This window comes from Polypterus senegalus, chromosome 7, assembly GCF_016835505.1.
Source record: "Polypterus senegalus isolate Bchr_013 chromosome 7, ASM1683550v1, whole genome shotgun sequence".
Taxonomy (NCBI): domain Eukaryota; kingdom Metazoa; phylum Chordata; class Cladistia; order Polypteriformes; family Polypteridae; genus Polypterus; species Polypterus senegalus.
In genome coordinates, this window is record NC_053160.1 from 28,668,033 (window position 1) to 28,680,575 (window position 12,543).

Below are 12,543 nucleotides of genomic sequence, written 5' to 3' on the forward strand. Positions count from 1 at the left end.
GCCCTGTTGGGCGCCGTGGGTGCTGCCAGTGGGTTCTGTGGATATACAGTAGACAAGGTTTATAAATGGACGAGACAGACCTCACAGAATTGAGCCAGAGTCGGGTGGAAGGAGGACAACACTTGCTGGGAGATGTGAAGGAGAAAGAAAGAATAGTTGTATATTGTGCATTTATTTGTGGCTGTGGTGATGGAGAGCACTGTGAAGGAAGAAAAAAGAATAAAAAGAAATTCTTGGTGCTTTTAACTTGTGTCCTTACTGACTGATTGTTTTAGGTTTGAGAAGGAATACTGCTAGTGTCCACAATATATATATATATATGCGAGCGCTGGATTTTTTCGGTGATATCCGCCTGCTTTGCCCTTTTCTTCCCTATGACGGCTCGATACAAGGGTAGGTTTCTTTGCAGGCTCCCTTGTGTTGCAGCGCTGCCTGTTGGGTTTGCGTCCACATTAATTTTTTAGGTTTCTGAACAAGCTGACGGCCTGAAATCCTGCCGACTACGTCAGATGTGGATGCTAGGGGTCACTGTTGCCCTTTAAACCCAACAGACAGACACGCAGGACACAGGGGATAAGCAATAAGAATGTTTTTTATTCTGTGTTCTTTCTAATACAGTGCCCTCCAAGCACCACAGCCACAATAAACAGGCAAATATTCCAACACCAACACAAATCTTCTCTCTCTTTTCTCCTCCGCGTCTCCCATCAAGCTTCGCCCACATCCACCCAAGTCTGGCTCCCGTGAACCTTCAGCGACCGTCAGGGGAGCTGCTGGTCGCTGTGTTTGCATGACGTGATGCAAAGACGTGTGCGCTCCTTGCTCTGCTGTGCCGAGCTGTCCACAAAATTATTTTTTGTTGGGTCCCCTGCCAGTTAACAGGCAGGCAGTCCCATCTGGGATGCCACTGTAGAAGATTCCAGCCCAGATCAAACAGACACAGGACACACAGAAGTCCCAAAAGACACATTCATTTTTCTTTTTCCTGCACAGCACACACAGTGCACAACCCACCAACACTATTGCTCACAGTCCTTTTCTTTCTTTTTTTTCTTTTGCTGCCTCCACTCCTCTCTCGCAAGCTCTGTCCTCTGCCTCCCGACTCCGGCTTGCCTGCTGGGTTCACAGCAGTACTTTATATAGTGTCTGATCCAGAAATGCTTCTGTTCTTCCGACCACGTGACTTGTCCACACTTCTGGGTCAGATGGATACGTTTTTTAATCAGTCCAGAAGTACTTCTGGGCTTTCATTCTTGTGACCTGCTAGTACTTCCGGGCTAGGCAAGAACCTTGTCTCCCAATGTCATTCCACAGCACCCCTTTGCGGCACTCACGACACCCAACAGGGCTGAGATACTGAACTCAAATCACTAGCGCCAAGCACCTTCTTAAGTGATCAGTGTGTCAGCATGTCAACAAAGATACACGTTGCTTATTAGTGCAGTGACTGATTTTAAAATCAGAGGGAACAGAAGCCCATCCTGGTAACATCTTGTACAAGGCATGCACAGTACCAGCTATGAATGCACTGCACATGTTTTCTGTAAAATGTCAGTAAGCAGAGGAACTGAAAGCCACCTAATAACAAGCTGTATTAGTGGAAAAAGGGGCATTGTGCAAAATATGAAAAAACTGTAATACAATTTACTCTAGCAGAAAACAAGCATACAATTTACTGTATTTTATATAAAATTTAAGACATTGACATTCTTGCAACCGTGGGGAAAAACTAACAAAAATGATAAAAGCAACAGGGATCAATATTGTCTTCAATAAACCTAGGCACTATAATTATATCTGTGTGTATTAATAAAATAAGCATTAATATTTACAGTAGTAATAATGCACATGGAAACCCCCTTTAAAAAAATGCAGATTTATGGTGGAAATGATAACAGTTGATTTGATTTTTTTCCTTTTACCTTGAGTCATGAAAGCTTTTAGAAACTGACAGATTAATTTAGTTAACAGCTCTACTGTAGACACCTCAACCAGATCAAATAACAGGATGAAGAAAGTTGTGAAAAATCAAGAAAGGCCAATAAATCCCACCTGCAGTTAAGAACTGAAAACTAAAATTACTACACATTTGTGTTTCTAAACAGAAAGTTATTTTTTATAATATTAACACTTCAATAACCAAAGTTTAATGATCGAGTAAATTTAACAAATTACTAAATAACTTATGCTTACCTTAGCTTAAATTGTGACCGCACTTCTCCATGTTCCAGCTGAATGAGCTCATTGTAGCAAGCCATTATGCTGTTATTTTCCGCAAATCTCTATAAGGGAAAAAAATCCATTTCTTTTTGTTCAATAACTTACTGAAGTGTATTTATTTCATTATTTCTTAAGAACAAAAGTGACAAAACTAACAGACACAGTAACACCATGTTGCCTTCCTTTTGGTGCCTTCATATACAAATATATATACAGTGGTGCTTGAAAGCTTGTGAACCCTTCAGAATTTTCTATATTTCTGCATAAATATGACTTAAAACATCATCAGATTTTCACTCAAGTCCTAAAAGTAGATAAAGAGAAACCAGTTAAACAAATGAGACAAAAATATTATACTTGGTCATTTATTTATTGAGGAAAATTACCAAATATTACATATTTGTGAGTGGCAAAAGAATGTGAACCTCTAGGATTAGCAGTTAGTTTGAAGGTGAAATTCGAGTCGGGTGTTTTCAATCAATGGAATGACAATCAGGTGTGAGTGGGCACTCTGTGTTCTTTAAAGAACAGGATCTATCAAAGTCTGCTCTTCACAACACATGTTTGTGGAAGTGTATCATGGCACGAACAAAAGAGATTTCTGAGGACCTCACAAAAAGAGTTGTTGATGCTCATCAGGCTGGAAAAGGTTCCAAAACCATCTCTAAAGAGTTTGGACTCCACCAATCCACAGTCAGACAGATTGTGTACAAATGGAGGAAATTCAAGACCCTTATTACCCTCCCCAGGAGTGGTCGACCAACAAAGATCACTCCAAGAGCAAAGCATGTAATAGTCGGCGAGGTCACAAAGGACCCCAGGGTAACTTCTAAGCCACTGAAGGCCTCTCTCACATTGGCTAATGTTTATGATCACGAGTCCACCATCAGGAGAACACTGAACAACAATGGTGTGCATGGCAGAGTTGCAAGGAGAAAGCCACTGCTCTCCAAAAAAAACATTGCTGCTCGTCTGCAGTTTGCTAAAGATCACGTGGGTAAACCAAAAGACTATTGGAAGAATGTTTTGTGGACGGATGAGACCAAAATAGAACTTTTTGGTTTAAATGAAAAGCGTTATGTTTGGAGAAAGGAAAACACTGCATTCCAGCATAAGAACCTTATCCCATCTATGAAACATGGTGGTGGTAGTATCATGGTTTGGGCCTGTTTTGCTGCATTTGGGCCATGACGACTTGCCTTCATTGATGGAACAATGAATTCTGAATTATATCAGAGAATTCTAAAGGAAAATGTCAGGACATCTGTCCATGAACTGAATCTCAAGAGAAGGTGGGTCATGCAGCAAGACAACGACCCTAAGCACACAAGTCGTTCTAACAAAGAATGGTTAAAGAAGAATAAAGTTAATGTTTTGGAATGGCCAAGTCAAAGTCCTGACCTTAATCCAATCGAAATGTTGTGGAAGGACCTGAAGAGAGCAGTTAATGTGAGGAAACCCACCAACATCCCAGAGTTGAAGCTGTTCTGTACGGAGGAATGGGCTAAAATTCCTCCAAGCCAGTGTGCAGGAATGAGCAAAAGTTACTGGAAACGTTTAGTTGCAGTTATTGCTGCAAAGGGGGGTCACACCAGATACTGAAAGCAAAGGTTCACATACTTTTGCCACTCACAAATATGTAATATTCAATCATTTTCCTCAATAAATAACTGATCAAGTATAATATTTTTGTCTCATTTGTTTAACTGGTTTCTCTTTATCTACTTTTAGGACTTGAGTGAAATGATGTTTTAGGTCATATTTATGCAGAAATATAGAAAATTCTAAAGGGTTCACAAACTTTCAAGCACCACTGTATATTGTCAAGCTTGGGTCACTAAGTTGCACAGGAGACTAGAAAAAGGGAACAGGTGTCCAAGGGAAGAATATCTTTATTGCTGAACTGGCAGGTACAAACATGAGACCCTTTCCACATGGGGTTTGTCAACAGCAGAAAAGCACAAATAAATGCTGCTCTAGACCAGGGATCCTCAACCAAATGTCGCCATCTTTGAGATGCAGACTTGCTGATGCAATAAGACCCCTGCCCCGCCCCCCCATTCCAGTGAGTGGATTGCAGTATTTTTCCCATTTGCCCCATTTTTAAATTGCCTCCCCTCAACCATCTCTTTGATTTCTGCATGCTGGAAACCCAAAAAGGGTCATTCATGAACATTAATTGGTAAAAATGGGTCCCAAGGAAATAAACAATGAGAACCACTGCTGTAGACGACCATAAGAAGCCCAAAATTGAAGGTTTCTTTTCCATTTTTGAATGAATTAATTTCAGTTAGTCAATATTTTAAAATGACCATCATCATGTAGTGTTTTTGAAATAAATAGATAGATAGATAGATAGATAGATAGATAGATAGATAGATACTTTATTAATCCCAAGGGGAAATTCACATAATCCAGCAGCAGTATACTGATACAAAGAAACAATATTAAATTTAAATAGTAAAAAAAAGAAAAATTATGTTAGCGTTTACCCCCCTCGGGTGGAACTAAAGAGTTGCATAGTATGGGAGAGGAATGATCTCCTCAGTCTGTCAGTGGAGCAGGACAGTGACAAAAGTCTGTCACTGAGGCTACTCCTCTGTCCGGAGATGACACTGTTCAGTGGATGCAGCGGATTATTCATGATTGACAGGAGTTTGCTTATGATGGTTAACATAAAAATAATGAAGAAAAATAATTTGATCTGCTGTGCATTAATATTCTGATTCATTTATTTTCACTGAAGTTCAATGACCTCACCATGTGAAGTATTTTATTCTACCATTGTAATCAACAAAAGTGACAATAGGATGAGCAGTCCTGTAGATGAATACAAAATGCTCTCAAACATGGGAAGCAAATGGTTATGGTGAGGGAACTTTTTCAGAATTAGGTGACGTTAACAGTTGTGTCTACCAGGGGTCAGTGCTAGGGTGTTGCTCTTTTTCATACACATAAATGATAGGGACATGAACATAATCAATAAACTGGTTCATTTTGCAGATGACACCAAACTATCTGGTATTTGTTACAGAGGGACCTGGACAGCATACAGGTTTGGGCAGATTTGTGGCAGATGATATTAGTGCTTGATGTGGAATCGAATTACTGGTGGCACTCATTTTATGACAATCAGCTGGGGTGCTCACTGAATTCTGGACTGCCAACTCCTGCCCTCACTAAAGTGAACCAGACAGTCTTATTCAGATGATAGATAGATAGATAGATAGATAGATAGATAGATAGATAGATAGATAGATAGATAGATAGATGGATAGATAGATAGATAGATAGATAGATAGATAGATAGATAGATACTTTATTGATCCCAAGGGGAAATTCACATACTCCATCAGCAGCATACTGATAAAAAACAACATGGAGCTGGACAGTTTGACATCCATGGCAGAGCGACGATGTGATGCTTTCTGTGCCTTCCACAACATTTTGCTCTTTGAAATTTAAACCAGATGCAGTAGATGGATAGACATTTACTAGTATATGTATATTCCAAATTTTGTAAGAAACTATTCTAATTCGATTAAAATACGTCTAACTTGTTACGGGATTTTTTTTTTTCATTTTAATTGCGCATTCAATTATATCTGCACCAGATCATTTCAGTGAGCTTTTGTGTGAAAACAAAATAATAATAAATGAATGTCAGTTCTTCCTAAAGTAGTCAAAGACTCAATTTTTTTTTTTACTTTTCTAAGAAAAGAATAAGCAGAGATGAAAAGAAATACAATTTAGAAATCACTGCATGGTTTATTTTTTCCTAAATTATCATGCCGTCTGAGATGTTGCTAATGATAATTGCTTTGCTTTGACCTACAGTCCTTGGAACCATCATTATAAGTACCAGAACATTCAATTGTTAAGTGAAGATCTCTTTTTTATACAATGAGAAACACTATATTTTTAAAAGGATCAAAAACATGTTATGGATTGGTAAAAAGCAGGTAAGCAGCATAAGAATTTCTGTGTTGCATACCCTATTAAATCCTGCATTAAGAAGAGGCAGAACAGAGGATTCTTCTTGATCAGGCTGTCTGGAAAACATAAAAACATACAATATCATTAAACAAAGCAAGTTTCTAAAATAAATCTTACTGAAAAATAATTATGTTATGAGTGGCCCCTAAAAATATAAGAATAATTTAATAAATGGTATAACCTGCCAAGCACAGCACCACTGGACCATACGGTAAGTGACTCGATCCAGTGCCCATAGATGGCATCTCTGGGCAGCAGAACACATTGGTTTTGTGTAGGAGGCCTGAATTGATGGAGGAAATACCCAGAGGGTAAGGATGACTGGCATAAATAGAGAGTGCAGGGACACATAGTAAGGTTAAGACAAGAACAGATCATCAGGATACTCCAGGTTTTTTTATTTTGGTGGTATCTCCTATGGGGCTGCAAGAGCACTAAATAAAAGTACCCTTCAGCTGATCCTTCATGCAATGGTCACAATCAATTACATGTCTATGTTTCAAATAGTGTGCTCTTTTTATTTAATTTTTCCTGACCGCTTCTTTGCTTTTGTCTTAGCTTTTTCTTATCTTCTGTGAGCTTTTTGGCCATGGAGATTTAGGTTATATAATGTTAGTTTGTTGGTTTGACTTCTCTTCAGTATTACACTCATCTAAAGGATTATTAGGAACACCATACTAATACGGTGTTTGACCCCCTTTCGCCTTCAGAACTGCCTTAATTCTACGTGGCATTGATTCAACAAGGTGCTGAAAGCATTCTTTAGAAATGTTGGCCCATATTGATAGGATAGCATCTTGCAGTTGATGGAGATTTGTGGGATGCACATCCAGGGCACGAAGCTCCCGTTCCACCACATCCCAAAGATGCTCTATTGGGTTGAGATCTGGTGACTGTGGGGGACATTTTAGTACAGTGAACTCATTGTCATGTTCAAGAAACCAATTTGAAATGATTCGAGCTTTGTGACATGGTGCATTATCCTGCTGGAAGTAGCCATCAGAGGATGGTTACATGGTGGTCATGAAGGGATGGACATCGTCAGAAACAATGCTCAGGTAGCCCGTGGCATTTAAATGATGTCCAATTGGCACTAAGGGGCCTAAAGTGTGCCAAGAAAACATCCCCCACACCATTACACCACCACCACCAGCCTGCACAGTGGTAACAAGGCATGATAGATCCATGTTCTCATTCTGTTTACGCCAAATTCTGACTCTGCCGTTTGAATGTCTCAACAGAAATCGAGACTCATCAGACCAGGCAACATTTTTCCAGTCTTCAACTGTCCAATTTTGGTGAGCTCGTGCAAATTGTAGCCTCTTTTTCCTATTTGTAGTGGAGATGAGTGGTACCCGGTGGGGTCTTCTGCTGTTGTAGCCCATCCGCCTCAAGGTTGTGCATGTTGTGGCTTCACAAATGCTTTGCTGCATACCTCGGTTGTAACGAGTGGTTATTTCAGTCAAAGTTGCTCTTCTATCAGCTTGAATCAGTCGGCCCATTCTCCTCTGACCTCTAGCATCAACAAGGCATTTTCGCCCACAGGACTGCTGCATACTGGATGTTTTTCCCTTTTCACAATATTCTTTGTAAACCCTAGAAATGGTTGTGCGTGAAAATCCCAGTAACTGAGAAGATAGTGGAATACTCAGAACGGCCCGTCTGACAACAACAACCATGCCACGCTCCAAATTGCTTAAATCACCTTTCTTTCCCATTCTGACATTCAGTTTGGAGTTCAGGAGATTGTCTTGACCAGGACCACACCCCTAAATGCATTGAAGCAACTGCCATGTGATTGGTTGATTAGATAATTGCATTAATGAGAAATTGAACAGGTGTTCCTAATAATCCTTTAGGTGAGTGTATTATAAAAGTACCATACAATTTTATTGCCATTATTTGTTTTTTATGGCCTCTGCCATTTGTCTTACATAATTATAGTGTTAGTATGGGTTTAGATTATATTGTTAGTTTCTTGCTTTGACAACTCTTTGGAATTATTAAAAAAGTATTATGCATTTTTATCTTTCGGCCACCGCCATTTGTCTTACATGACCTGAAATTGCACACACAGCATGTGACGTGATGTCTTCAGAGAAAACAGATAAAAGGGCTGTTGCTAATGATCTATTCTTATCCAAGATGGCGGAATACTCCTAATACATAACATTTCAAAATACTATCATTTCTTGGTTCTCTGGCTAATGAATTATTGGCATGTCTTCTTGACTTTTTCATTCATATTTAAGGGTTTGTGAAAGATCATCTTGAAATAACAGTTTTCATTTTGGCTTGTTTCAATGACTAACACCTCCGCTCCTGACCCTTTTCTATTCTTGCTGCTAGTTTTTTTTAATTCCTACCAGTACACCCCTTTACAAAAAAAACTAACTAGTTTATTTATTGATTTATTACTGAGACAACAAACAAGCACTGATTACTTATAAGCATTCTCAATGATTAAGGTCAAAGTAATGGCAGTGATAAGTTTGTATTGCCTACATGGGAAACTCAGTTGGTTTGGTGTGCACTGCAGTTGAATAACAAAAGAAAAAGAAATTAGAGCGTAACATCAAAAAGTCCCATGCCTTTAATGGCCCAGGCACATTCAACTATAAAAACATGTCCAGCCAATTTCATTTTATTCACCACTTTAACAATTGTTGTTCATTATAAAGCACCATTACCATATTTTAGATAGCCTGTCCTCTACCCCTTCTTTTATTGTGCTTTTGGGGTCAACCAGCACATCTACATAACAAACATTACCCTCGTGCCATACAAGAAGCCAAGAAAAAAGAAAAGTATACACCAAGCCTGACTATTGCATACTGTTCATGCCTAGTGGGGGCTGGGTGGTCTTTTGGCCATGGAACCCTTTCAGATTTTATTTTTTTGTTCTCCGGCTTAACTGAAGTTTTTAATTTTTTTCTCTGCCATCTGACCTTATCACTGGACTCATCTTTAGAGACTTAATATAAAATATCATATATAAAATAAAATATTATATATAAGGACTCTACCCTTCTACTAATTATGTATCTAATTTATGTAAGGCCGTATTGATTTGTTTTTTGTTATTTATTCATTACAATTCTTACCAAATTTAATTTGGTTTCATTTTCTTGCAACTATTTATTTGACATTTTGCAAAGAGGTACAGATACCAAAATTCAAAAAAGTCTCAATGCTAGTACTGGATTTTTGATACAGAAATGGAACTTACATTTGAGGCACGATGGCTAGTATTACAGTGTGTTCAGAGGGTTTTGTAGCACGAATTGACCTGTGAGAAAAAACAATTGAAATTAGCACATCAGTACAACAACAACAACATTTATTTATATAGCATATTTTCATACAAAAAGTAGCTCAAAGTGCTTTACATAATGAAGAAAAGAAAAATAAAAGACAAAATAAGAAATTAAAATAAGACAACATTAGTTAACATAGAAACCAGTAAGGTCCGATGGCCAGGGTGGACAGAAAAAACAGAAAAAAAACTCCAGACGGCTGGAGAAAAAAAAAAAATCTGCAGGGGTTCCAGACCATGAGACCACCCAGTCCCCTCTGGGCATTCTACCTAACATAAATGAAACAGTCCTCTTTGTAGTTACGGTAATCAGTAGTCATCGTATTCCTAAAAACAGCACACACAGTACACCATTTTTATTTATGTGCTGTATATTTGAAACAAGGAATTTCAGAAATAAAAATAAAAAAGCAATAAAGCAAATGAAGATATGACGGGAGTATTTAGAATTAGTTGGTGGCACGGTGGCGCAGTGATAGCGCTGCTGCCTCGCAGTTAGGAGACCCGGGTTCGCTTCCCGGGTCCTCCCTGCGTGGAGTTTGCATGTTCTCCCCGTGTCTGCGTGGGTTTCTTCCCACAATCCAAAGACATGTGGATTGGCGATTCTAAATTGGCCCTGGTGTGTGCTTGGTGTGTGGGTGTGTTTGTGTGTGTCCTGCGGTGGGTTGGCACCCTTCCTGGGATTGCTTCCAGCCTTGTGCCCTGTGTTGGTGGGATTGGCTCCAGCAGACCCCCGTGACCCTGTATTCAGATTCAGCGGGTTAGACAATGGATGGATATTTAGAATTATTAAAGCAATACATAAATTTGATCACATCTATTCATTTAAAAAAAAAGCTAAACCCTGAGGATATAGAAATGTCATAATGCATTCCTTCAGTAGCACTGCAAATACATGAAACCTGACAGTGTGACAGCATCTTATGAACTTATAGTTTTACAGAAAAATAAAAATAAAAACATTGAAAAAACATTAATAGTAGGAGTGGGGGTCGACTTGTTCTCAATCCTACTTTTTGTAAAAATTGATTGATTTGTATGGAATGATTACAATAAAATTAATAAAAAATAAATAAATAGTAAAACTTAACTATGCAGAACAGTGATTTGGGTTTCAGGAAGAGGGAAAGAACCAGGCTGAGCACGGTCAGCAGAAATTCATAATCTAGTGTGGGGTTCCCAACATTTATCACCCCGTTAACCCTGTGGCAACCTATAAAAGTAAATTTACCCCCACCCTGTTTTGCTCAATAATTTGACTTTATATGTCTACCAAAATAAAGCAGTCGACAAAGGGGAAACTTTAAGGTACTGTTTTTAACATTTTTGTTGTAAGTTCAAATAACAACAACAATAATAATAGCAGATAATGAGCAGATACCAGAATACCAGAGTGAAACACACTGAGACACTAAGCAGGTGGCACTGTGGTAACGGTGCTACTTTATAGTAAGGAGGTTGTGGGTTCGCTTCCTGGGTCATCCCTGTATGGAGAGTTCATAAGAAAAGTGCTATATAAATGTAAAGAATTATTAAAGTTCTTGCTTTTCACCAACGATTTTAGATATTCTTAATGGAGTTGTTGAAAGTGCAAGTCTCATGTCGTCTTTGGGAACTAATTGAGATCTTTACAACTTCAGCATTTTGAAGCAAATTTTACCCCCTGAGTAGGCATAAACTTACCCCCAGTTGGGAACCCCTGACCTAACGTGATAGAAACTAAATGATCCTATTTAATATTTTAACAATATTCCATTAACTGTCTTTAAAGTAACACTGCACAAAAACTTGAATACTATCTAGGGCTAGACTACTCCCTCTCACGTTTACGTAGCTCTAATTGTTAACACAGTATAAATAGTCATTTTTAAAAAAGTTTATATTAAGAAAATAACATTACAAAATATCTAGTCAAACTCATAACCTTCCACACAATCAAGTGAAACTTACACAACAAATGAGAAAAAAAGATAAAAAAAACATCAGCAAGTTAAAGAAATAAAGCAGGGTCAAAAAGACACAAAACCTAACAAAACAGAATTCAACCCCCAACCGATGACAAATAGTAAAAAATAACATGTAAAGTACAAGTAGCGTGGCATATTGGAGTAGTGGCTAGAGCTCTGGTTTTAGAATGGGAAATGTTTCCTGCAAACAGAATTATTACCAGTCATTAAAAAGGCTTTTGAAATCCACATGAGGAAGTGTCCAAAGTGATCAATTTTACCCGATGAGTCGTTACTGGCAGTTCACGACCTTTGAGGACACACCCCCTGACAACACGGGGCTGTCCTTACAATGGCATGACCAAAACAGCAGTGAAAATAACACAAAAAAAATTACAACAAACAAAAGTAAGTTTTCAGTTGAAAAATTAATAAGAGAGACTCTCGGGCTCAGGATAAACCCAAAAATGAGAAACACGTATCAAATTAATCATGAACCCCTTCACAACAAATTGACAGTGACCACATAAGTAAGTCCAGGTTGATTGTAATTTTTTTTATAATATTCAGGTATGTTCTAGAATTTTTGTGGGTCTTATTTGGGATTTTGGAACATAAGGACTCCAAATTTCTGGTTTGTTTATTGTGAATATAATTTATTTATCATGATTATTTTTTGTGTCTTCCTGTGTGACTATGTTGTTTTCCAATGAAAAATAACATGAAAAGTAATATAAAACAATAAGCATGGAAAACGCCTGAATGAAAAATAAATATAAGCCAGGGAACACATCCTGACTAAAACATGACAGTGGTCTTGATTTTGACTTTTTTAAACGACTACGCCTTTTCTCCTGATCCTGATTTCCATTCTTGCTGCTCTTTTTCATTCCATTTTTTCCTAATAAGCATAGCATTGTCTGGAGACACGATTTGTGACATCACAGACCTGTAAAAAGACCGGATATTTTAATTCTGTAGTATCGAGTTTCATGGATAACCCTTAAAGCATATTAACTTTCTTTTCACTGCAATTTTTTTAATTTCGTACTGGGATTTGGTGAA

General features: G+C 38.1%; 1 protein-coding gene across 2 annotated transcripts in view; it reads right to left on the minus strand.

The window, feature by feature from the left end:
• pde8b (phosphodiesterase 8B) overlaps positions 1-12,543 on the minus strand; it is a 348,478-nt gene that overhangs the window by 95,015 nt on the left and 240,920 nt on the right. For both annotated transcript variants that reach the window (XM_039758399.1, XM_039758400.1), the window contains exons 4-6: positions 9,446-9,505; positions 6,215-6,272; positions 2,194-2,282 (exon numbers count right to left, since the gene is read on the minus strand). In XM_039758399.1, coding sequence (XP_039614333.1) covers positions 2,194-2,282; positions 6,215-6,272; positions 9,446-9,505 — 207 coding nt within the window. The remainder of the gene's footprint in view (positions 1-2,193; positions 2,283-6,214; positions 6,273-9,445; positions 9,506-12,543) is intronic.